Source organism: Gallus gallus, chromosome 2 (genome assembly GCF_016699485.2).
Source record: "Gallus gallus isolate bGalGal1 chromosome 2, bGalGal1.mat.broiler.GRCg7b, whole genome shotgun sequence".
Classification (NCBI taxonomy): domain Eukaryota; kingdom Metazoa; phylum Chordata; class Aves; order Galliformes; family Phasianidae; genus Gallus; species Gallus gallus.
The window spans coordinates 29,267,560-29,294,430 of record NC_052533.1 but is presented as its reverse complement, the minus strand read 5'-3'; the positions used below and the strand labels follow the sequence as shown (position 1 = coordinate 29,294,430).

Here is a 26,871-nt window from a genome sequence, read left to right as displayed (position 1 = left end):
CCATGACAAAAAAGATGGCACCCATTGACATTCACTGATGTATGCTGAATAGAGACCAAACAGTGGATATGAGCACAGTGAGGAAGTGGGTGGTGCATTTCAGCAGTGGCAACAGTGATGGTGGGTCATCTCCGCTGGTGCAGAGTGGCATGCAGGCTCTTGTTCATTGCTGGCGAAAATGAACAGATAATGGTGAGGACTATGTTGAAAAAAGTGCTTTGTAGCTGAAAATTTGCTCTACCAAATAGTGTTATTGTGGTCTTTTTATCTGTTAAAATTTCTATGGAAATAAATAGGAAGCATTACTTTCAGAGTGACCTACATACTTATTTGCCCTCTCTTGACTTTTCTGTATGAGTCCTGAATCAATAAGGTATCTAGGCCTTCATTTAGTAAAGCACTCAATTGGGTGCTTAACTTACTTCTTAAATATGCGATCCCATTAATGAAACCACTTATTTGATATTTGGCCTTAAGGACCTTGCTGAAAGAAAGTCTTTAAGATTTAAAAAGTTATCCAAAATAAAAACAAACAAACAAACAAAACCACAAAACCATTAGCCTGTTACAGTGCTGACATCTAGGTAGACGAGTGTATACAACAAAACCATTTCCAGTGCCTGCAATACCTCACTGCCCCGTATGCTAGGCTACATGAAGAAAAATTCCTACAAAAAACAAACAAACAAATAATAAAAGGATCTGTTGTACCAGTTTTTTTGCCTTTGTAAAAACCTAAATATATAATGAAAGTAACTGACTGAGTCCCAACAATTTAGGGATCCTGAAAAACATAAGCAGACTTGTTGAACTTTGTTGACTTATGCTGCAGTGCAGGAAGCACCTTCAGTTGTCACTGGCTTCTGCAGAAGTTGACAGTGCTGTACAACTCAAGGGAAGCAGTGAGTGGCAGGAAAAGCTGTTTTTCAGTAATCCAAGTGATATAGGAATCTGAGAGCTCATATTTGATTTAAGCATGATGTTTTAATATGTGATTTTGAAATGGAATAAAGCTCCATGGTTGCTTTGATATTATTTTCTGCAATATTTTTATATTGCACTTGTATGTATTGATTTTTGACTTGGTACCCATTGTACTTCAGGCAGATGTAAATGCTTATGAAAACACAGTATAGCCTGAAATAAGACAAGGTGAAACATGCTTATGAAGTGATAGGAAGTACATTTAAACAAGCAGTGCTCTATACTACTTCAGAACAAAAAAAAATTGTTAGCTGCTTGAAGAAATTAAAAGGTGATCTACTGAAAGGTCTGTGTTGTGGTTTGATTGTACCTTGCTAAATTCTTATTATCAAGGTGAAGAACACAGATGTAGCTGGATTTTATGTTCTAATGTATGAGGATAGTGATATTCATTGTGCAGATTTTTTGTTTTACACTTGGAAAGTGCGCTTTACTGAAATGCATTATTTTAATATAGTCAGTTAAATCCAAATAATTCCTGTGTCAATTCACTCTATTCTTACGGAAGTGAGATAGATTTTGGATTTAACAAATATGCCATTCACTTAAAAAAAAGTCACGTATCTGGTCTTTATTTTTTATTACCTCACACTTGTTTAGCAGCCCAGTTTCTTGCAGCCTCGACCAGATGCTTTGGATCCTTCCAGCATGCTCGGGGTGATTAGCGTAGTTGCCACACATACACTGGTGCTTCAGCATCAGGCTATCATACACAACACCTTCAGTGCAAAGACAACATACAGAGAAACAGAGAGTAAGACAATTGCAAGTTATTCAGTCTCATGTCATGCATACTGTTGAATAATTGGAATTTATTTGCCAGTAGAAGAAAAATGAAAATTCTGGATCTTTAATTCCTCTTTTGTTTCAAAGAATTCAAATTTTTTGACTTAGAAGCTACATCTTGTTATACCAAGAAAGTTTAAAAAAAAAAATGCTCAAAAATTGTACTAAAAACATAAATGTCAAAAAGGAAAAAAAAAATGGAGCAGTGTCCTGTGAAATCTTTTATGAATAGAAAAAATCATGTTACTCTTTATCTCTTTATCTTTCTTTAAGAGGTTAGTAAACCTCTGCATAACAAGAAAATGTTACGTATTCATAACAGTCTAAGAAAAATCATTCAGAAAAGTCTTTTAAAATAAATTTTGCAATGACAATTACACTCTGTGTACTACTTAACTGATACAATATATAAGTCCAGATCTCAAAGTATATCAGATGGAAATTTCAGAGCTGCAGCAGTGGCAGCCAGAGTCCTTTTTTGGTTCCACCCACTGCTCAATTAGGACCAAATCCTGTTGTTAGAACACAGTGCAGGGTTTGGAATTTTCTATACTCATTTCTCCAAGGAGAGAACAACCTTATATGACAGAGATATCAATATCACATTGCTTTGTAGCTATGCATCTGGAGAAAGAGAGCAGTTCTAAAAACTAGGCTCACGACTAAACTGATTTTCAGTTTTCAAGGCTCTTAAACCAAGTTTGAGACCTGAAATATAATTTTATTTATTTACTCATTGTTTGCATATCCCACAGAAATGTCTGGAATCAAAAATATTTTTCTTACCCCTGTCAACCATTTTTATTTGGGAAACATTTTTCTTCCTCTTACAGTTGAAAGGAACTCAAATTAACAACTTCTCCAAGTTGCAAAACTTGGTATTCAAAACCTCCTTCTTATGTATCAGCCAACAGAACTATGCTATGCCAACACAGCTCTGGGAAAATTGTCTTAGCCTGCTACTGAAGAGTCAACCAGTGAAGAAAATACAATAGTAAAATACAGATTCAACAACATGCTCAGTACCACCCTTATTCAGCAAAGAAGTTGAATGGATATTAAGTGTTTAAAAACCCTGCTGAATGGGAACCTGTATCCATTGTGGCTAACGCAAAGTTAAGGTTCTGAGATGATTCAGTTAGAAGCCAGATTTTTTAAATTATGCTGCTCTAGATAGGCTGCCATATCTGCCATATTACTTATCTCACGCCCTTTAGATCCAATACTTAGGGATTTGCTATTTAAGTCAAAATGGCATTATGACAATTACGTTTAGCATAAGGAGAACACAAAAATAATACCTACATGTAGCATGACTAGTTTTATGCTAAAAGATAATCCAACACGCAGAACAATACAATAGCAATAAATTCTAGTACATATTTTTCAGCTTGTTTTCTTTTAAAGAAAAAAAATGAACTAAGGAGAATCTGGAACAAATAAACTTATGCAGCTTAAAATCTTTGCTGGTGTTGCCAAAGAAGTTAATAATTTCCTTTCTCTGCAGTTATTTGCACTGCACAGTTTATAAATTTTGAAGCTCTATCATCAGCTCTTATAAGTTATTTGAAATAGCAAGTATGCATGCAAATAGATGCATGCTCACATACTCATCTTTCCTTAGCTTGGCACTCAGAGTTTTAACTTTGAAGTCTGTTGCACACCCAGACTGTAGAACTATTCTGTGGTCATCATACCGCTAACTAAGAAAACCTTCCCTCCCATCCCTCTGCCCAAGCGGGAAGGTAAATGGACATGCAATAGGATTTTCAGAAGCACTTGGGCAAAGTAAGCACTGACATCCAACGGACTTCAGGGAACATAAATGCTTCTAAATATTGACAAAAATAGTTTAAAAGTTGAAGGTATCTCTTGTCTGCCTCTCTTTCAGCAATCATTTTAATCTAATTGTGAGTGTTGCGTACAAGCTTAGAGTTGCATAGTCCAAACTGATACAGATCAAGATAAAGATATATAGATAGAGACAGAGATACATAGACATCCTTTTCTTATTGCATTATTATTTTTTTCCAAAATAGAGTATAAATAAAAATGTAATCTTGATGTGTGTGAATTATTTTGTCCAATCAAATTTCAGTTTAATTGATTAATTAATTCAGGTCAGCATTGCATGGCAAAAGCATCTATTTCAAACTTCTAAATAGTCAGTTATTCACACTGAAGAATGCAAAAATTTATTTCTAAACAGGGTTAACTTAAGAAAAGACTGAGATATGTTTTCATTTATTCCAAGCATCTAAATCGATTTAGGATACGCAACTAATTCAGATGTGTTGCTGCTGGCTGTAGAGCACATGTGCTTGGTACAATAGATGTAGTAGAGCTTACTGCTAAAAATAGCCTGTAGGATTTCCCAAACAGGATTCAGCCAATAATCTCCCCACCCCCACAAAAGAAAAAGAGAGAAAGACAACTGTTTTCAATTGCAGACGGCTGTGAAATATTAATAAAAGATGGTTATTCTGTCTCTCCAGAACAAATGCCTACACAGCCAGATTGCGCTCTCAGATTCCTTGTGTAAATCTGAGCAGCTCCACTGAGACTGGTGGATTTATTCTGGATTTACACCAATATTACTGAGGTCAGAATGTGTCCCTGATGACAGACTGAAATGGTGGCACCACGGAGCCATAGAATGATAGAGGACACTGGACAAAAGAAACTGAATTTGCATTAAGTCAGAAAAAGCGAAATCTCCCCACTATGGCTCCCTAATACTCATTCTTTTCCAAAATTCTTTATTTGGATTAACTTTAAATAATATTTTGAACAAAGGGGAATAGATCAATAGACTTAAAAATTGTTGTCTAACAGCATGCTTTGAAAAAGGTGAAATGTTCTGGAAAACAGCAGTAACAATGAGAAAACCCTGAAGAAATTAGGAACAAATAAAACTGTGCTATAAAATATGATATCACACAGTACCTCCAGAAGATTTGCAGACTTTTGAACAGGACACTGAAGCAAATATGCGGTGAGCTTCCTTTTGTTGTCTTCTGTGAGTCTTTTAGAATGAGTGAGTTTACAATGTCTTGGGAACTCTATGAACCACATCAAGAAAAACAGTGGCCTGCCCTAATAACGCTGTCTCTGCACAGCTGGCCTTTTTGCAGAAACTCATGGAAAGTGAATTACCAGATTTCCTTCCATAAGGTCCAAATGTTTCTCACCCAACAACTGAAATTCTTACATTGACTATATTTAAAATAAAAAATTCTCTCTTTCATCTCTGAATGCCACTTTGCATCCACTCACTCACTTGCAGTATTTTAGGGACATCTCTTTATATATATATATATGTATATTTTCTTTTATCTGAGTGCATCATTGCAGCCTCAAGAAATGCAAGCTTTTACAGATTTTGGTAACTATTGTGAAAGAATTAATTCTTCTGGCAGAAGCCTGAATAAACAGTATATCTAAGTACTCATTTCCCATTTCTTATGCAGAGAATAAGTGAAACTTGCTTATAAACATATTGTAATATTACGCTGAGATTCAAACTTTTAAAAAGAGGTTAGATCACCTAGAAGAAATTTTTTGTCATCATTTTCTTCCCTTCACTGATGATTTTGAGTGTTCAAATCCCCTGACTTTGGAAAGCCTAGACCACACTGGTAGGAGATGCTCCCTTCATTTTTGGACTATCCACGTCTGATCAGAAAACCTTCTATTGTAGAGACTCCACACAACTGCTAGAGGACACCAGAGCTGAAGTCAATACTACCTTCCAGTCAGAGTTACAACTTTGCTTTTTCTATAGGGAAATCAACCTTGCAGTGTAGTCTGACTTGTCAAATGAAGACATGGAGAATTACTCTGCAGCTTTACTACTTACTGGAGGTTTTTCCTCAACTTATTGATGGCCTCTTTACAAAACAGGCAGCAAGAACATGGAGAAAAGAGCCAGAGGATAGGGAAATGAAAGAAAAAGCTATAAATGACTTAAAGGCACAAAAAATGCACCTGTTACTGTATTGCCAGAGCCAGTCAATGATAATAATTTATGACTGTGTGAATATTAACCCCGTGATTTATCAGCTGCACTGGTTGACTTGATGCCAGTACGGCACCATAAAACCAGGGAACAGTAAGGCTAAAACTGAATGCATTGCTGCAGGAGGTATTCAAGGCATTTAAATCTGTTGATCCCACATGAACAAACGCATTTGCCCTGCCTATTAGAAGTAGTCTTTAGGGAATCCTACCAGTCGTGTAGACATGCTGGCTGGGCTGGTCCACGGCTGGGTGAGGTAATGTGGAATCAGTGGGGGAAGATGAAGTCCTGGACACCAGCCGATGTTTATCTAATCCTGCCATGCCAACTGTAGCCATCTGAGCCTGGTAGATTTGCAACTGGTGGACACGCTGATGCGCCAGGAACTCCTGTTGCCAAGAAAACAGCACAGTAGAAAGAAATGTGAGATGGGATCAAGTAAGACACTGAGGGAAACATGTCAACAAATTAAGTTCATTAGGTCAGGGCTGTAATAAACAGTGTGGAGAAAAAAAGAAAAAGGCTCCTAAGACCTAGTCAATAAATCCATTCAACAGATGTTTTCACACTGACAGTGTGGGCTGCTGACTTTGCTGGATGGGAGGTGATGGCAGGCAACCTGTCAGTTCTCCCTGACAGCTTCACATGCAGAGAGTTACAAAAGACCAAAGTTTCTCTAATATCTTGAATACATAATATGGTGTTAGAACATGCACTTCATGATCCTATACAAATAAATTAAAATCACATCTTCCCATAGCACTGAAAGCAAAGAGCAGTGTCCTTACTACTAAGTATCAAATTTGCTGAGCAACTAGTTCCAGAGCTGTCTGGAAAACAGCTATAATTTGAACATCCATTTTCACAAATCATTTAGAAATTCAGAGATTGTTACATGAGAACCCACTTTGGGACCATCTTTTTTTTTTTGTCACGACTACTGCTGGCAGTAGGCAGTGACAAAGACTTTTATTAAAGGTAGGCAAGAGTGAAAGATTGAGACAGAGTGGAAAAGCAAATTTCATCCTCTATCTTGCTTATCAACAGATGACAACTTTTGCTAACACAACAAAGGCCAAAGCCACGGCCCTGCTGAAGTCAATAAAACCCTTGGTGGTCTATCACTCCACAGATCACGATTGTTTCCCATGCCCATTTCTTTTTCCTTCTATTTTTCGTTTTTGTGCATCTAATTCTAAAACCTCAACTGAAAGTGAACTCAAGAAAGAGATTTCAAAACCACTTTGCCATAAAAATTCAGCTGAAATTCACACTTGCATCTTAGAATTACAGACTATATTTATTCTCACCCAGGCCTGGTATATACTGATAGATAAATCTATCTGTAAAGGTATAGATACCTTTTTTTTTTTTTTTTTTTTCTTTAAACTAGCTTTGCTGAATGCTGCACGCCAGGGCAGCAGATCAATCTGTATAGAAAAGCAGGCAAGGGTACCCCTAGCCCAGGTGCAGAAAGAATCCATAGCTTGTGGGAAATTAGAATGTCTGCCCTGCATGCAAGAAGGGAGGCCTTTATGAGAATGAGTGTACATTAGTAACATCTGAAATGAGGACAAATGCTTTAAAAGTCAGCCTCAAAACCCACATTAATATCCAAGGTCACCACTTCAGTGAAAAGATGTAAGGTCATGGGAAGGGTAAATCACCTGAGACCTTGTCATAAGTGACTAAATAAAAAAGAAAATATGAGTAAGCAGAAGAGACTTTACAAGAAGTGTCTTGGTTTGGGGTCATGAACCATTTCCCTTTTTTTAAATACAGTCCCAATCTTTTTTTTCTTTTTTTTTTTTAATATATGAAGACAGGATGGTGTTATACATTTCAGGAAATATCTGGAAATGTCTAAACAGGTCTATATATTCCCTTTCCTTATGAGCATAACAAAACATTTAGGAATTCTTCCCTGAAATACCCAAGTGCCTTATTTTCTCTACTTAGTTTCACTAATGATTTTAATTGTGATAAATTTTCAGAGGGGATTATTTTTGTTCTCTGAGGTATGCACATCTTTGTGACCTTCGTTGAGGGTGCGTGTGATTGGAAAGGAGAAGAAAAGAATGCATAGACATTACTTTGTTAAGTATTTTCCTAAAGGAGAACAGAAGTAGATAAATTCCTTCATGAATATTAGCATTGCTTTCTCCAGTGCTGATTGAGTGCTCAGTAGTGAAGGCACAAGCAGTACTTTGCTGTCTGTGGCAAAAGTACTCCCTGCCCTCCAGGATCAACTGGTGGGTGAATCAGTGTATTCTGGCAGTTTGCATTTAACAGTTTAACTTGTTTAGGTTTTATCCAGGGTTTTCAGCTAACTTCTTGATTAGGTTACATTTTACAAACAACAGGCATTTATGCAGCACATAATTTATATATATATTTTTCATCAATATATATATTTATGCTGTGAATGTGTGTGATATTCTGCGTCACACAGACAAGTAGGTTAATGCAAAGAGTAATGTGGATAATCAACATGCTTATCTGGCTCCCCTAAAGCCCACCTGGCCTCTGGAAGGGATTAGTGCAACACAATGAATTCATCTTCAGGTTTTATGTGCTACAGCACTGCAAACACATGTCCATCTCCCCAGCAATATGACAAAAGTGCTATTTGCACATCTGCAGGGTTAGTGATTTGTGTGAATATATTTGGAGCATTTCTTAGGTAACCTGAGCCTTGCCTGCCCGGCATGGAGCCTGCTAGTTCCAGGTGTCTGAGATTAGTTCATTAGTAGAGGCAAGCAATTAGGGCCTTGGTTGGAGCAAACCCAGGGCCATTCCTCATCTTCCCAAGAAACCAGCTCAGGCCTTCAGTAATTATCTTGAGGGAGATTTTTAGAATCAGTATCTAAAGAGAAAATGACTATTTTGGATGTGTGGAATCTAAATATTTGTTCTTTTTTTTTCATGTTGCTGTAGGGATTGTTGTTTAAGGCGAGCTGGAAGAAATTTGGGTTGGTGTGAATGCTCTTTATGTGTAGATGTGACTTCTACATTTTAGTACTTAGCGATACGAACACTGAGAAAATTTGAATGAATGTTCTTGTTTCAACTCCCTGTGAGAACCGGTGTCTTGCAAGTAGGTATATATGGTTGGATTGTTATGTGGTCTATGTTTTAATACCCCTTCAAGTTAAAGAAGAAAAAAAAAAAGCGGGATTCACTGATAACTTTTCTTGCTGCTCTGTTATTGAATTCAACTTGACATGCTTATATTTAGCTTAATTATTCTAGAATTTATATGCCTATATCATAATCCTGGGTATGGATATCTGCATGTTTCTTGTCAGGGCTTGCTCTTTTATTCATTATGATACAGAACTTTCCTCTTCAAAACTTCAAAATTTACAATTCCTAATATCAAGATTAATGCTTATAGTTTCCTGTGTATTTGTAGCCAGGCTTACAGCCGTCTGTTCTTGTGCCTGTAATGCATTCTGCTAAACTATACAATGTGTACTGTGAAGTAAATGTTAAAGATCATTCAAATGTTAGCCATCCTTTGCCATTTCTTCCTAATTCTGCGGTAGCTGGATGCATCCAAGGCATTGCTACCTAGTCTGGCCCGTGACTGCATCCACACAGCCTCTAGTTAAAGTACGGCTGAGCTCTGTGTGCTGCAAGATGCCCACAGTGGAAGCTTGTGGCTCAATCCAAAACATCATCACCCAAAGACTGATTCTGAAAGAAGTCCTAGGCACCTAGGAACTCCTCATATGATTCAGATGTAGGTGATTGACAGAAATCATGGATTTCATGACAATATTAATAGGATTAACCTATTACTTCCAGAATTGGAGAAAAAAAATGAAGTACACAATGAATTCCTAAGCAAGAAGTATCAAGACAAGAAGAGCTTTAGGTTAACAGAAATTGTAGCTCTTTCCGTGCCGTAATTCTGTGAATTACTGTTCTGCCTGCTTTCCTCAAATGAAACTGTAACCAGTTCTGTTCAGAAACTGAGGAAAAAATAGGTCATGAGATCTGAAAATAGTTGTGCATATAAACTTGAAAGTGCAGAATTGATTTATTTCTATTTTGGTTTCCTAGTTTCATGGAGACGTCCCTAAATATGAAGATGTTGAGGTCTTCTTTTAAATTGTTCTATCACTTACAGAAAACACGTGACCAAGAAACCCTACCAATGCTATTTTTGACAAAGCCGCATGTAAAGCCACAAACTTTAATAGTCATCACTTTCAACAAAAGTGAACAAAAAAAAAATAATCAGTATTACTATCTGAAATATGTGGCCAGCCACAAATTCAGAGTCAGCATTTCCATGAAAAAATAAATAAATAGCAAGTATAGACACTGACACACACACACACTGAAAAGAAAAAAATGGAAAGTAGAAGAGTGGACAGGAGGAAATGGTGCAGGAGATAGTGTTGAGGCATCTGGATATATTAGTTCACAACTGATCAAGGCTTTCACTGCAACAGAAAACTCAATTCCATGGTCCAAAGAACTCTGTATCGACTACAAAATAATGAAAGTGATGAAGTGCTATTAACTGAGTGTTGGGTGAGATACAGAACACTAGGATGGAATCTGTGTCCCGGATCTGCCATGTGTCCTGGGCAGAGAAGGCCTGCCTTGGGCAACAGGTTGCTGTGTGCAGGAGAAACAACCCTATGGCCCATCTGCCTTCCCTTGCGATCCTTAGGGCTGTAAAAAAGGCTTATTCCAGCTGCTGCCAGGGTAGGGCTTAGTACATGGTGTGGCTATACAGCAGTGACTGTTTGGGGCATGGTCACCACACAAAGCAGCTTTGTTTTCCACCTCTGTTCCTGGAGCAGCAAAGCTGCTGCTGCAGAGCTCTCTGCCCCTAAGCTGACACTCTGCCCTTCCAGGGCAGGGGCATCTTTGTGCTGGCAAAGCAGATCATTAAAATGGCAATGTTTTTATCTTGTGGGTTAAAGATGAGGGGAAGAATGAATACTACTGAGAGAGTGATAAAAAGGTGCTTCTGCATTGAGTCATATGCAGGGATGCATTCCCTGCCTTGGGTTATGTGACAAAACACATGGGTTATGGCTGGGATCACAGCCAGGTTGTAGGACGTAGTAGCAGGGTCAGAAGCCCTATCTCTTGCCCTTGCTGCTGCTCTAGGAGGTAGGTGGGCTGCTGACCCATGGTTTCAAAGAGAGATGGTCAAGTTTACGTTCCCTAGATAGGGAATTTCCAAAAAATCTAAGCATCTGTATAAGTGAGGAAACAAAGTGGCCACATGGACTGATAGGCCTTCACTTACCATGGTGAAGTCAGTATGTTGAAGTATGGGGTGATTCAGAGAAAAGAGTGATGGGAAATCATGTCTGGGACTGGCAACAAGGTGGGCCCTGAAGATTGCTTCCCACTTTCTGCTGGTGGGAAATTCCAAAGGCCAAGCGGAACTTTTATTTTTTTCTCTTGGTTCCCACTCCTGTGAGATCTGCCTTCCCCACTCCTGACGTTGGCAGCTACTTGACTTCTGTCACTTCCGCTAAAGTGCTGACTCTGCCACGTGTGCAGCACTCATCCAAAGTAAATGCAGCACCTCCTAAAAAACTTGCACTCCTGGCTGAATCGTTTCTTTCCTTTTTGAATCTCCCAGAGACTTAAAATAAGTACATAAATAAATAATTGGGGTGTACAATGAAGGGGAGAAAGGAGCCTTCAGAATATCTTGCACCTTTCTTTCTTTTTTTCTTATTTTTGTTTAAAAAATCTCTTTAGAGGATTCTTGTTACGTTATACTGCATTTACTTCACTACAAATAGCGCAAGGCTTTCCTGAAATGATTTGGTACTTTGCATAAAAGAATGCAGAAGAGAGCAGAAATGAATACCAATAGCAAAATATAGTTGCACACGTCTTGCCCTACATTTCAGTATTAACAAGTGTTCGTTTATTTTTACACTGATGTGAAGAATAAATTGGCTTTATAATCTTAGTTCATGATTGTTCCCAGTTCTAGTGGCTTTCTAACAGTCATTCAGTTAAACTGTTAGCTGGCCAAAACTAATTAATGAGAAAACATCTATCCAAACTGTTTCCAAATCTCATCAACAGTATCGCCAAATGAGCTTGGTGTTACTTTATGCAGATCATTTCAGTTACTTCAGTTTTTCTGCTTTTCATTGGAACCATTTTTCTTAGCAGACCGTATGGTTTCTTTTTAAGTGAAATATCATTAGTTTGGCCTTCACACAGAGAAATTGTTGCCTCCAGGCTAAATTCAGCAGCAGCCCTGCTGAGGATCTATGTTTTCTACATACTTATGCACTGGTTTTATAGGCAACTCTACCAACTTCAGGATTTATTGTAGAATAAATGGAAATTACTTGGGTCTAATATAAAGAAAAAGCTTTGGAAAACCCTGCCCTTCATTATACAATCCATACACACTAATAAGTCGATGTCTGTGTATATCACATGTGCATACTGAAGCCCAGTGCAGATTCCTTCTTGTTTGCATGGATGTATATCAGGTCAGAAAGTGATGCATCAACAGAGGATGTAGTAAGCAAATAGAGGGAGAGCCACGGTGTTTTTTTCCCTCTCCATAGATCACCTCCTTAAATGCATCTAATGGAAAAACTCCAACAGGCATTTGTACTGACACTGCCCACGCCACAGATCTTCTGTACAATCCATCCATTTCTGCTGTCACCTGAGTGACAGCAGAGCTGTAACCTGATGAATACCAGGTTCCAGACTTCTGCAGGAGGACTTCTGCCTCTCTGAAGACTTCAGAGAGAGAGATTACCAAACCTCACACCTTTCTTCAGTATGGTTAAAATATCTTTCTCCAACGAGTTTGTAGAAACAACTACAGAGTTTCTTGAAAACATACACGAATTTGCAAATATCCTGAACTATTTCAAAAATATTTTTATCTCTGCAATGCTTGGCTCATTGCTTCTTTGATTTTTGACAGAAAGAGTAATTTTCATATATAGTTAAATAGTGACATAATTCAAAGCTTTACAAAATATAGGATTTGAATATAGGAAGGATGCTGGGGATGAAATAAGAGAAACTATAACAAAGTATTTTTTTTCAGGTCTGTTTACTTAAAGGAGTATATTTATTCTGTAAATATAAAAAGCATTGTGTAAATGTCTATTTCTGCAGTCACCAGGTACAGCTTGCTATGCTTTTTATTTATATATATAGTAAGATCAACTTACAAGTAAATTGAAGAAAATCATCCTGAACACCTAAAGATTACTTTTAAATGTTTCTTGAAACCACTTTCCCACTAAATGCTTCTCAGTACTGGTTTTGTTGCTTTTAACAAGGATGAGAACTGCCAGAATGGGCAATTTGAAAATGGAGGAGAAACCCTTATGTTTGCTGATTTAGGAACGACCAGAGGATTAAAAAGAAATGTGGAACATAGTATGTGCTAACACAGCATTAATTCTATAATGCAGACTACAGAATAAATTCTCCAATTTCTCATTCCTTCAGAAAATCTTGGCCCTCAAGTTGCAAAGTACGTTTCAGAAATACCATAATGCTTATTATATTTCATGGGAACGATTATTTAATTTATTTGAACTTTAAACTTGCTTTATCACAATTTACTTCAAAGATGTCCCATCTGTAAAAGAACTTAGGGGCTACACTGCTGTCATAAAGAGCTGTATGGATGACTGGATGGGATTAAAAAGGAGGAGAGCAGGGTAGTAATATTACAGCATTGAAAGGACCTAACATCCTAAGGTCCAATCTCTACTTTTCTCTCATTACACCCTCATCTTTGTGCTAGTGCTCCCCATTTTCTTTATGGTTTTTAAAATCTGAAAGCTATTTTGCTTGTATGCTCAATAGTCTTCCACAGCCTTTTCTTTGCCTTTATTCTTTTTGTACCAAAAGTGATCTTTTATGAACTTGAGTTTGCAGAATCCTCAGCTATCATAAGATGTTAGAAAACTACAAGAGCTAGAAATTATGAGACTAAAAGGAAGACTAACTAGAGAAGAGAAATGAGGGGAGTAAGAACATCTGTCCCAGAGCAGCACTTCTGGGAGGTGGTTCATTGATTTGATCACGCTACATAAGAATCTCACCACTGTGTTAGCCAACACAATATTTTCATCTAGTAAGAAATCCTAAGCATAGAGAATTAAATTGCAGGAAAATAATTCTACATGCTAAAAAGAACAGAGTACCACACCCTGGTGTATACTAATCTGAGCCCTGTTACTCCTTAATCTGATGTCCTTGCTTTCTGAGACAAGAGAAAACACAACAGTATAGATATATTTATTAGTGTTCAGAACTGTCTAAATATGAAAGTCACTTTCTACATTAAAAAATAGCTAATTGTTCAGAAGATGTCTGCTTATTTCTCAGAAGTACCATATCAGGTTTAAAGGCCAGCTAAGATAGAGTTACCACAATTAGTATAGTGAGGAAGATCAGCTCCATTGGTGGTTCAGTCCTTAAAGCACACCCCCAAGCATGGCCCACAGCACACTTTGCAGGGTGTAAGCATGACAGAGGTTGTCTTGGAGTCAGTGGCTGAGCTGGAAGAGCACAAGCAGACAGGAAGCAGTGGATGGGACAGCTGGGAAGACCAAATCCAGCATCTAGTGAGCTGTTTTGGTACAGCCAGAGAGCAGAGGGCTTCTAGTAGTTCTAAAAAGGACCTGACAGTTGGTTCAGAAAGTAATCTCCACTATTAAGTCACAGTGATGTGACCACATATACTGTAAATCTTTTTGGGGGCTAGACTGGATTATTTATACAGATCTAAGTCTAGATAGACTAAAGAGAATCCAAGAAATTTATTCTGGGTTTTCATTGGGATATCTGAGAGGAAGGTTTTGCACTTCAATAGAAGCTTCTTAAAACAACATCCACAAAGAGAAATGGACATCTTGCAACCACATAATGTTTAGAATAAAATGTACTGGAAAATATTGCACAAAATCAATACCCACAGCTTCAACTATATCAAGTGAAACCTGGGAAGGGGAAGAGGAAGAGGGGGAATCTGGGAAACCAGTCAAAGCAAAATGTTCATTCTAATTGTTGTATTTAGTTGGCCTTGTCTTGTGACAAGTTTGTTATTATGCAGATTTCCTACCTGCCACCTTCCATGGGAGGATTTTGCAAAGTGAAGTTATGCAGGCAATTCCCCTGCTTCTTACCTCTTTATTCCTAATTATGTTGGTCCTGTGTTCACTCAAGATAACATTATAGCTGTCCCCAAATACTCCATATTTGGGGCCTCTGACAAATGAAATCATTTAGTGCTTGGAAATATTTGTTTCTGTGCTGCAAGACTGTAGCTACTAATATGCTGAAAATAAAGCTGTACTTCCCTATTTTCTGCCAATGGTTTATTAGTTTTTAAATTTTTTTGCTGAAATAATTTCTTACGGTTTTGTGTTGGTTTTTTTTTTTTAACAATCTTCAGATAGATATATAATGTAATCGCACACAGAATGCACTTTTTTCCATTGGAATACATATGCTGTTACACTTCTTGTATTTTCCTTACTCAGAAGATCTTCTTTCTCCCTCTATAATAATTTTTGTGCAAATACCTGTAAATATGTTACTTGCATGACGCAATCCTATTAAATGCTATCATGAAAGTAATTTGTAATCTGCCTGCTATAAAGAGAGTATTTTATATGTGGGGAAACCAAGGTGTAGAAAGACTATGAGTTATGAATCCAATTGAACTAGGATTAGATATCCCATTTTCCTAGTCCTTCCTGTAGCTATTACATCTGTAATAACTGCATTACACCACTAATAGTCTCAACTTCTGGTTGCTTTAGTGGAGAAACAATGCAGCACTGTGGTTTTCAGTATTTCTTATTACAGCAGATAGCAGTGGAGGTACAGTCAGAATTGTTTTGTGCTAGATTTGGAGAAGAGTAAGAGGAAAGTCAGAGCAATGAAAACTAAAATATCACAGCTCTAAGGCACTACAAAGTGACACAGTGGAGCACTCCTGCTCCATAGCTTTAAGGTAGAACCAAAAGGGTTCTGAACAGACTGGGTGAGCAGAGGAAGGCTGATCACCTCTTTGACCCACATAGAACCTTTGTGGCAAAGTACTCCCGGAAACTTCTCAGCTGTTGTGTTTTTGGGTCACTGCAGTCCTCAGCATATCCAGCCCTTTTCTTTCTAGCCTCTGGAAGGACTGAAGATATTCAGGGGGAAAGGCCATTTGTAACACCTGGAGATTTGACACACTCTTTCCTTATGAAAAGTGTTAGATGAAGTTACAAAAGCTAGTAGGGCCAAACTCAAAGTTTTCTTTCTCATGCAATGATTGCTTACAGCAAGATTCACCTTTTACAGTCAAAATAACATACTGTCACTTGAGGAGGAGGGTTGGACAAGCTGACATCCAGAGGTCCCTTCCAACCTAAACTGTTCTGTGATTCTGTAATTTCACATGGGAGGAGGAGAAACCTGTGTTAATTCATGAGTAACTGCCATCTGAGAGAGATCTGAAGGTACTGAGAAGGTATATTGCTTATATTAGACATTTACATCACTGGCATCTATTTTTGCCTTTAGGACTCTGGCTGAAAGAAGGAAAAGACGCTGTGAGTCTTGTAGGCAATGCATTGAATGAACCATTCTCTAAAGCACAAGTTTTTTCTATGGGTTAAGGATAAAGCCTGGGATGACCATCCCTTTTGTTTAATGCCTAAACCTGAAGTGTGAACTGTGTCACCTAATCTTTACATTTTAATAGAATAAAGGGAGAAGTCCTGAGCTGGGAATCAAGGCTGACTCCCTCTGGCTTCGTAAACTGTGTATGCCTGGTGGCTGGCTTTCCCCTAAGGGGGAAAGTGGCCAGAAGAGACTCTCTTTTTCATTTAATAAAGGGTTGCAGAGCCATGCTGCTGGGAGAGAAGCACTGGAGGCTGGAAGCCCTGAGCAAAGTTTTCATCAAGTAGAGGATTTGGATCTCTGAAAATGTTTTGTTTTCATTCTTTGAATTAAGATTTAATTTAAGTAATTCAAATACAACATTCCACAGAAATGGATTATGTCTTAATCTTGTCTCTTAAAAGACAAAGCAGGATTTTCAAATTTTATCTGTTACTGATCAGCTATATAAGCTTATGGCAATCTTCTAACCTGAGACTTTCTGTCACCTTACCTTATCTGGCTTCATCTGTCCCAACTACTATGTTTTCAAGCAGTTTATCCTTTGCAACACAAAGGTTCAGTGCTCAGCACTGAGTACTTCACTGCAGTTGTAGAGTTAAGGCCATAATACACTTAAAATGTGGAAAGAATGTCCTGAAAATCAAAAATCTTCTTCTCCCACAGAAAAAAAAAAAAAGAATAAAAAACAAACAAAAAAAAGTATATAAGTTTCATTTAGGTTGTTTTATTGTGTGTATGGTGAGAAAAAGAATCCAGCTTTAATAGAGACAAATCATGCAGGCTAAATATCTTAGAATTTGGATCCAAACACTGACTGGCATGGCCTAGAAATGGTCAGAGCACCACAACTGTAATTTTTGGACATTCATACAGAAGAAGGTTCTGCTGCAATCCCCTATGTCTCCCTGCAATGATTACTTCTTTAAGAGCTTTTGAACTTAGGACTTCACCTTTATTTTAACACTAAGGCATCTGAACCTGTAGTTATTTTGGAAGGTTTTTGTTTACCGATATATGCTATTATCTAACAGTACATACCCCCTTTATTTGCTGCCTTCCAAAACCCACAGTAATTAATTGCTGTGGAGTCATGATGTTTGCGGTAGCCTGATGGTGGGACAGAATCAGCTGAGAAAGCAGAGCTGAGCGCGCACCAATGGCAGCACCCGCCCACCACTGCCCACAATAACCTTTTTGGGAAAAGTCACTTCCATCAGTCGGGCCACTACAGGGCACTGGCCGCAAGGCAGCAAAACACTGCTTGGAATAATTCTTTGCAGATGCCAGGAACCGGAAGTTTCAGGGAGAAAAATGAAAGCCATTCATTCTTCCAGTGACACAAGCCTTTGATACCACAAAGTCATTTGGACAGAGAGCTCCAAGGTCAGAAAGGCACGTAAAGATTGGTGATTAGAGAAATATAATATCAGCAAAGTGTGGCAAGCTATTAAAAGAAACTGTAGCTTTTATGATTGAGCTGCTGGAGCTTCCCCAGGGCTATTTGTATTAGATATTGAGTTAAGCATAACTTATTTAGTCTCAGCATTCCAGAAAACATTTTGATGTCAGCTACTGAAAGAAAGTAAACACAAGGAGGAGGAAACAGTACTGATCCCAAACAGATAAAAATATTGTAATTTAATTTTGCGAACCCATGCATGGTGAAGCATTAAGAAAGAGGAATTTTTAAAAGGTTGATTTAACTTAAAAGGCTTGGTCGATAGAGGTATTTAATCACTGTGCAGCCACGGGAGGGAGAGAGGAGAAACAGATGATTTATCACCTTGAGTATATGCTACACCCTGACAAAGCATGAACACAGTTTTCTGTAGATATTTTCGTCTAGAGCACATTTTATGCACATGTGTGATTCTCGTCTAGCACTGTCGGCTTGTGTGTATATTAGACCGAACTATTTGCTTAGCTGGGCTGTTTGCCCAGTGGATGTTCTGAAGGCTGGTGACAGGGATTTGCCTGCAATTCTGAGCAACTCCCAGGAGTCTTTGGGACTGTGATTCAGGAACGGCTCTATGGCTCTGGATTGTTGATTGCTAAGTGAAGAGTTCATCATCTGAGCTAGAGGCTGATTATCAACGCAGATCTTATCTCATAGCTCAGCCACTCCAGTGCAGGAGTCACGTTTGTTTACTTTTGTAAGAAAAAGCCAATAAATCCATCAAGGAATTCTACTCGTAAGTTCTCTATTCTCTCAGAATAACACTGCAGACCTAAAGAAATCACAGGTATAAATAAAAGGTCAGGTGTGGTTTTCTTTGATTTGCCAGAAACTACTGTTTATATAAGAGTAGGGAAGTGGGAGAGCTTAAACCTCAAAGTCAAGTACAGCTAAACCTCTTAGCACACAGGGGAGACACCCTGAGAACAGCTCCTTGGACAGAGGGTTGTTTTTCATGCTCTTTTTACTGTGCTCCAGTTTATTAGATTTTTAAGATGTTTTTAGGTGTGGAGTTTAACATGTGTAGACTTAAGTAGTGCAAAAAAAAAAAAAAAAAAAAATTCAAGGAACATAGCAGAGCTAGTATAATGCTACATCTATCACTGTAGGTGTTATCTGTCCAGAAACAATTTATACTGCCTGATACCTTACTCTGAACAGAGATATTAATGTCACTTCTGAGGGGTTTCTCTTAACATAGTTATATTTCACTGTCCTCATATTGTTACTAAAATAAAGCTTCTCTCTCAAATGGTGAAATTCTATGTTTCCATGCTCAGAATTGGAAAATTCTTCAGCATGGGATGAAAAAAACTTCATTTCCCTTCTCTCCTTGTTCTATATTATTTTCCCAGTGTTTTCAATGCAAAAAAGAGTTATTCAGTACCACAGGAATATCCTAGCTCTATATGTTACATATTAATGACTGGTTCTCCCAGACAGAGGATCATATTCCATTTAGAGGTACAAATGTTATGACTGCTAGTCACCAAACACACCATGAAGGACTTAGCAACTAAAAATTTCCTCACGTGTTCTTCTCCTTTAAACATATTAGTTAATGCAAAAGATTTACCATGGAATTTTCTTTTTTTTTTTTTACCTTGAAAGTTTTATATTCTTGTCCTAATTCTTCACATATTTAATAAGGTGATTCCACACTATGAATTCCCTGCCTTGTGATTTGTAAGCTACCGCTTTATTGCATTTTCAGACTGACTTTAAGAATGGAGTAAGTCTCAGGAACATAACTACTACATTTTGCATGTAGCATAGACAGATTTGAAACTAAGGAAAGCTGAAATAAGAAGGAAAGAGATTTGTTTTGTTGGGATTGTTGACGGCATGTCTTGAAGAGACTAATTCATGGCTTATGAAAAAGAAAGCAGAAAGGAGCTTTCCTCTCAAGCTAGACAGAAAAATACATAAATTTATAAGAAGAATCAAAGTTAGGCTATGACAGTAGCACTAGATAGAGCCAAATCAGATTTGAGTAGATAAGAACATAGGAAATGCATTACTGCATCAGACCAGCCCATTGAGATGAATACTCTCTCAGACCATGGCAACAGGGGATGCTATGGAATGACAGAAACCCAAATTTTTGTCCTAAAGATGTTAGAGATGCATCCCTCCCCCTTTACTGTCTGTTTGTGACACTGTTGTCTGTATACTTGTCTCAAACCATTTTGACCTACAATCCTCTCAGTCTCCTGTGGAAACAGATACCAGAAGTTCACTACTCATGGTGCAAAAGAAGACTCTTGTGTGTTTTAAACTGAACTCCTTGCAATTTTAGAAAAAAACTCCCAAATCTATTGTTGCAGGATCTGGAGAAAAACAATTCTTCACACCCTTTTGTGCGACGCCCTCATAATTTTGTAAGCATCTCTCTTAGGAGATTCTGTAGGAGAATTAGAGAAGATTACCCAGGAGAGTTTGTGCAATTTATTAACCTTCCACAAATTACCTTTCTGCTCAGCATTTCCAACAAAGCTGCTTTAATTGATGTTTGTGCTGCAGTCAGGCTGGTAGGTCACCTGCTGAGTGGGGTGAGGACAGCTTCCTCCCAGTCCCAGCATGCCCCACATCTGCCCCCTGCTCTTGGGGCCAAGGAGAGCCTGGCAGCCAGTCAGGGAAATCTCATTATGTAGGTGGTATTCACTAAGGGAGTATTTGTGAGGTTCATTTTAGTTTTATTTAAATGTTCTGGTTTCTACTGCCATGGACTTGCATGTGTAAGAGCCACATTTAGTAGATAGAAATGCACAAGCTTTCCAAATGTTTTCTCCACATCTCTACTCTCCAAACTCTAAATTCTTTCCTTTTCTCCCTTCTCATAATTTTTTTCTGATTACACTCATATAAGAGAGGGTGATGCCTCCTCGCACAAGCGACCTTTGTGTTTGCACTGGTGCTTGCAAGCCCTATGCAATACAACTCATAACTATAATACAATGTAGTAAGGAAAAAAAAAAACACCACAAAATCCAAGGGAGACAGGACCAGAGCTAGAGATTCAAAATTTATATTATGCAATACTAAAAATATTGCAAATTTTTCTTTCTAATATTTTCAAGTAGGAAATAAATCTCCTTTCTGTTGAAAGACAGTTCTGCCTTTGAAGATAAAATAACGTTTACATAAATAGTGATGTCTTCTTTAATGTAGCTTTCATTATCTCCTATGTTCCCCCTTTCTCTGAAAGCCCAAGTGACTGATGTCAAGATCAAGGGAGTCAATCAATGTAGATACACTCCAGGACTCAGATAGGGCATAAATCACCCTTACTCCTAACCACAGTAGACACCCAACTGAAGGACAGAAGTTTACGTATTCGCGATCCTTGTGGGGGAGGCCAAATTTCCCAGCCACTTACCTCACGGGAACCCCTCATTCATTAACCAATTGGGGTGCTTAGTATCACTTATCAAATAGGCTAATCAAAGTTTGAGAGAAACCAGTTCTTGACCACTTCTTGCCCTCTGAGCACTCCAGGGCCATATCCCACCCCTGGACTTTTATCTAATTAAAGTTAAAGAGGGGAAAATTAATCTGTGGAAGAAAATGAGATAACAGCCACCATAGCAGACCATCTCTGAGCCTAGTTTGGCTTTCATCTATTGCTACCTGACAATTAACTCTTCAGCAACACAAGAACCCTGTTTTATGAGAGCAGGATCTGTCCCCTCACACTGCAATGGACACTGCTTTTTCATCGTCAGTATTCCCTGCTCCACATTGCAGCTCCTCTACTTGTAGGGGTGTGGGTGCACTGGAAAGGTCATCCTTTACTCTCCTTCTCTCAAGCCTGACTTAGTGCTGTTTTCACTTGCAGAATACAAAAGTGAAAACTATAATTTATTACAGTACTAGCAATTCAAGATGTTTTGCTTGGATCCTGTGCTTGCAATTGGTTACCAGCATTCCAGCCTTTCTTGCTTTTGTTGGCTACTAGTTTATAACCCTCAATTTCATTCTTTAAATCTGTGTTCAAAAAGACATTTCACAACACAGGACTGTTTTTTTGTTTGGTGTTTTTTTGTTTTTTTTTCTCCTCTTGGAATAAAAGTGTGGAGCATCAGTTTGAAAATTCACTGCCATGTTTTGGACTACTTGTACTCCAGCTTGGTGTTCTTTCATTTTAATTTCTTTGCAACTTTTCTTAAGTTACCCAGATGTAAAATTTCTGAAGCCCAAAGGATCTTCCTTTACAACTGCTTGAATTTTTCAGCAGCTGAAACTTTGGTACTGTGAATATCAGATATGAGTTGACTCCAGTAACACAGCAGCAGTTAGCTACACTGCAGATGGAGAGACTTGCACTTCATGGGATACCTGCAAGTCCTGGATAAGTACAATGCATGATGCCACAGGAGGTGACAGCAAGCCCCAGCAGCACCTGCAGGGCACTACACAGCATATGCAGGGCAGCTCCACCACATTACCCTCCATGGCACTGCAGGCTTTGCTGAGGGAAGAACAGCTCTCAGCGCTCTTCCTCAAAATGCTCTGATGGTTTCAAGGCTGCCTTTGTATTTCCAGCATCTCTAGCAGGAAACATTGGATTATAAAGGCTGTGGGACAGGCACATATGGCCAAAATTAGAAGTGGTGAGGAAATCCCACTTATAGTCTACACTGTCTTGTAACTTGCACCTTGAGGCACTCAAGGTGGGTGCGTAGAAGTAGCCCCACTTGGACTCCTGTCAAGAGAATAAGAACTGGTTTAAGTTATGACATGTTTAGATCACTTTGAAATGGGCCACTGTTACTGGCTGGTTTTGGGGTGTCATTAAATACCTTACACAACTGACTTTTATATTGTCAGTATTCAGTTCCTGAGTGCTCAATAATGGGGATTCTGCAGCATGCTTAATTACTTGCAAATGGAAGTTGTAAAAGATAATGGGGTTCAAACCTTTTCATTTAAATCAAAAAGAAGACCCAAGCAAGCTTCTCTGTACTGATCTCTTCCATTCTTTGGGAAAGTTTTAGTCCATATCAACATCTGAACTAATACCTAGCCTTTCCATTAGCTACCTGAGCTACCGTTAAGAACTATGACCTGTGTCTGCTTAGTTATGGGAAGGACGCTGGTAGGACTTTTAAAGATAAATGAGGCAATGAAAATGAGATTCAGTTATCTTCCTGTATTATGAGGTATTTTACAACAGGGTGGGAAGCTTTCGCCTCCCCCCATGACCCCAGGGGGTGCGGCAGCAGTGAGGTGCCTGCAGAGTCCTCCTGCCCCCCAGTGCCAGTGCAGGGAGTCAGCAAGGACCCAGTTAGACTCAGGTATCAATTAATACCAGCTGCTTTGCCTTACAACATGCCCACGACCTACCAGGAACTGGAAAAAGCCATAATCAGGAAATACACTAGAGAGAATAATTCTGCACCGGTAAGGGAACAGGCTGCAAGCTGTAACAGTTCTTTTCAATCTCCAATTTCTACATATTTCATTTGTATTGGGCACTGAAATTTTAAATTGTAGCAAGCTTTGGTCACTATCCACAAGAGACAGATTTGATCCAGTGGCCCAAAGGCGAAAGGTTCTGTGTTTGATTAGCAAACCCCTACCAGTGCAGCCCCTCTTGCAGGCACTTATATCAATAACTAAAAACCACCAACCTTTACAATCTATATGGTAGCATTTTCATTCTGATTCTGAGTCATTACACGAGCAAAGTGAAATTCAAGTTTGTGTTAGAGATAAATATCAACATCTTGTTGTTAGATATTTAGGAGTAGAATTATTTTTGAAAGAGAGGGAGAAGGAAATCAGTGGATTATGACTGATCTGTGGGTTAGGTGTGTCTGAATGGCACTGCCCTAGCAGAACACATCAGGCACTACTCCTTCACTGCTTTTCCCACCCTCTCCTGTGAATGGTTGCTGCATAAAATTCTTTTCTGCCCCGTACTGGCAATTTTACATCATCTACCATGTTACCCATATTACCCACTGGAATGTCCCTTGGAATTCCACCCAGGATCCAGAAGTTAAGAGAGTCTTGATCTTGACACCAGTGAAACTTGTAAGCAAGATAAAAGCATTTCCACATGTATTGTTTTCTCATGTACAAAAATGTGTACAGTCTGAGAAGACACTATCTCCAGGTTCTATTAACAGTAAAAATATGGAAATAACCAAGAATAAGTCACATAAAATAGTTGTTGGAGGTCAGTATTCATATTGCAGGAGGTCTTGCTGTACTTTTTTTTCCTCCTTTCTTTCCTTTACCTACAAGCCAAACACCACTAAGCCAGAAACCACCAACCAGTACAGTCTCACAGTAACAAGATATTAATAGCCCATGGAAAAATCAACATATAATTTCATATTATGGTACTTACTACAGTCCCTGTATTTTTTTTAGTTCTGACCTAACAGTAACACAAGAAAAGGTGGTGGAGTGACATACAAAAATGTGTATTCATTTTCATTTGTAATATATTCAAACATGGATGGAAATTTCTTATTTGACTTGTCAGCTCCTTTTTGTTCTTGTTTGTGCATACATAAATACGCAGCATTTTTCATTAGATATCAGAGAGCACACTTGCATTGATCTTTAAGGAAGTCACACACATACATAAAGGCAAGTAGGCATTGTCAGAATGGATACCTAAGCACATTAGTGGTTTTACTTCAACCTTAAAATACATTCATACACATTGCAATGGACAGTGACCTGAACTGAGTTGAAGCACACTTAGCGTTTAACTGGTCCTTCTTTATTTCTATGCATGCTCTGATGTTCTCTAGCACAGGTTTTACCATTGACTCTTCTTGTGCAGGTTCCCTTTGACATCAGAGACCTGGTTGCCACATTTCCTAATGCCTCTGACATCTCCTCATCCTCACATACAGCACAGGACATTTAAAATGACATCAGTCAGTTTCTTCATGCCACAGTGCCAAATCCAGCAACAATAAATGAATTTACTGGTTAGCAACTGACAAGAGCCCAATTGGGAGTTTTCTCACGCTCTTTCCTTCTGGCAGTGGTATGCAAGCAGGTTAGCAAGTTTCCAATCAGTGTCTTTCAGCCACTGTCTCTGAAGCTTGTACAGAACTGCCAGGCACTTCACTGATTTCAGGAATGTTACAATAGCAGGAAAAAAAAAAAATCAAGTAAAAAAACAATACAGACATAGCTCCTCCAAAAACTTGCCTTCTAGCAACAAAAAGCAAGCTTGATTCAGCAAGCAGGATTTTTAGGATAAGATGCTACAAATATAACACCATTCTGACAGGAAAGCCAAGCGCTGTACTACGTGCAAAGGTAAAGTTTTTGGTCAGAGTAGAAATGTCAGAACTTTCAAAGAATTCTGGGAATTTGAAGGTATGCTGAGGAGCCTGAGCAAATGCTAAGGCTGGCAGGGCTGAATTGCAAGCTTGTTCTGAGGACTCCTTGGATCTTAAGGATGCTTTGCTCTTGTTTGTGTTCTGATCCCAAGATGAGATTAGACACTTGGGAAAACACTGTGTTAATCTACTCTGCAGTGATTCAAGCTGGTCACCAGCCTGCAGTGAAGTCCTGCTGAAAAATTTTAAAGCTAGGCAACAATATAAGAAACAGAGCCAAACCAGCAGTGTTATTTCTAAGGCTTGGGGCTCTATTCCAAAACTACTGTCTCGTCTTCTCCTGCAGCTTAGTCTTCAAAAGGGATCCATTTAAAACTAAAAATTACCACAAGTTGGGGTCAATAAATCTTTTTTTTTTTTTAAGTGATAAACCACAAAGTACCCCATGAATTGATGTACTTCGTGTTACCATGGAGTTTGTCGTCTTCTTTTTTTCCATCCACACAAGTACTTTGTTCTGTTCTCTCCTTGAAACTTGGAGGATTTGGGCTTCTCCCTCTCTCAAGATAGTTATCATTGGCCAGTGCATCAAACAACTTCTAGTGAACTCCAGCCACAGAACAAACACACCACCTACCAAACCAAAGGCGCCCTATTCAAATCACAGACCCACTTGGCAGCCAGCTCCTCTCATACCATTATACCCAGAGCAAACTATAAATCTTTTGCTTTAGACAAAAGTTGCTACCTCAAGTGTGTAAAAACTAGCTATTACAACAATTTTAGTAAAACGATCAGCTGCTAGAAAGGCATTGTGCTGTAGGTGTAAATCATTTCACTGGGTTCGTTTCATAAAGGTCTATTTTTATTTTTTTTTCCCCACTTTTCCCAATTCAAGTGCTTCCTTCTAGCAAGTTTGAATCCATTTCTTTTTTGTTCTCCTATCTGCTACTCACTTTTTCCTTAGTGTTTGGCCTACATTTTTCCTCATTTCTCTTTTTTTTGTTGTTGTTGTTTTGTTTGTCTTTTAGAGTGTTTTCCTTTTGCCTGTGTGGTCTCCTTGTGAGCTCAGAAATGTGTCTTTCCATTTGCAGGAATTATCACCACACATGATTCTATGTCAAGAAGAACATCACCTTAGCTGCCTTTGCATTTTCAAATCTACGTTTTAGCAAGAGCAAATTCCTATCTATCAAGATCAAAATCTCATTAAGTTGTCTTAGGACTTTGCTTAACCCCAACTGGTTTTGTTTTCAGAATACTTTAAAAGGAATTCCTGATGCTACAGAAGGCGTGGGGAAGTAATACCTCCTAACAGCTCCTCAGTAGAAACTGCCTAAAGAGCTACGCATGGGAGGGTACCTTCTTGTTGCTTTTCCTAATTGGAAAAAAGATAAATGCTTTGAAACATTGTTTTGAATTATTCATTGGAATTTAGCATAGGCTGCAAGATAGTAGATTATTCTCCAACAAATCCTGTGTTATTACAAAAACAAAAGTCTTCAGAAGGCAGTTAAAATGATAATCCAAACACATTGATTTTAGAATCTATTCACAGTGCTTTCGCAGCAATTGTCAAAAGGCACATGTTTGTCCCAGGTAGGCATGAAGGCAGCTTCATACCAACAGCTCTGGCTGGCTGCCTGCTCCTTCAG

The 26,871-nt window shown here is 38.5% G+C and overlaps 1 protein-coding gene across 15 annotated transcripts in view; it reads right to left on the bottom strand.

Annotated features, from left to right (window-relative positions):
• HDAC9 (histone deacetylase 9) overlaps nt 1–26,871 on the bottom strand; it is a 450,242-nt gene that overhangs the window by 139,276 nt on the left and 284,095 nt on the right. For all 15 annotated transcript variants that reach the window (XM_040681503.2, XM_015281425.4, XM_040681502.1 and 12 more), the window contains 2 exons: nt 6,000–6,177; nt 1,570–1,703 (listed from right to left, as the gene is read on the bottom strand). In XM_040681503.2, coding sequence (XP_040537437.1) covers nt 1,570–1,703; nt 6,000–6,177 — 312 coding nt within the window. The remainder of the gene's footprint in view (nt 1–1,569; nt 1,704–5,999; nt 6,178–26,871) is intronic.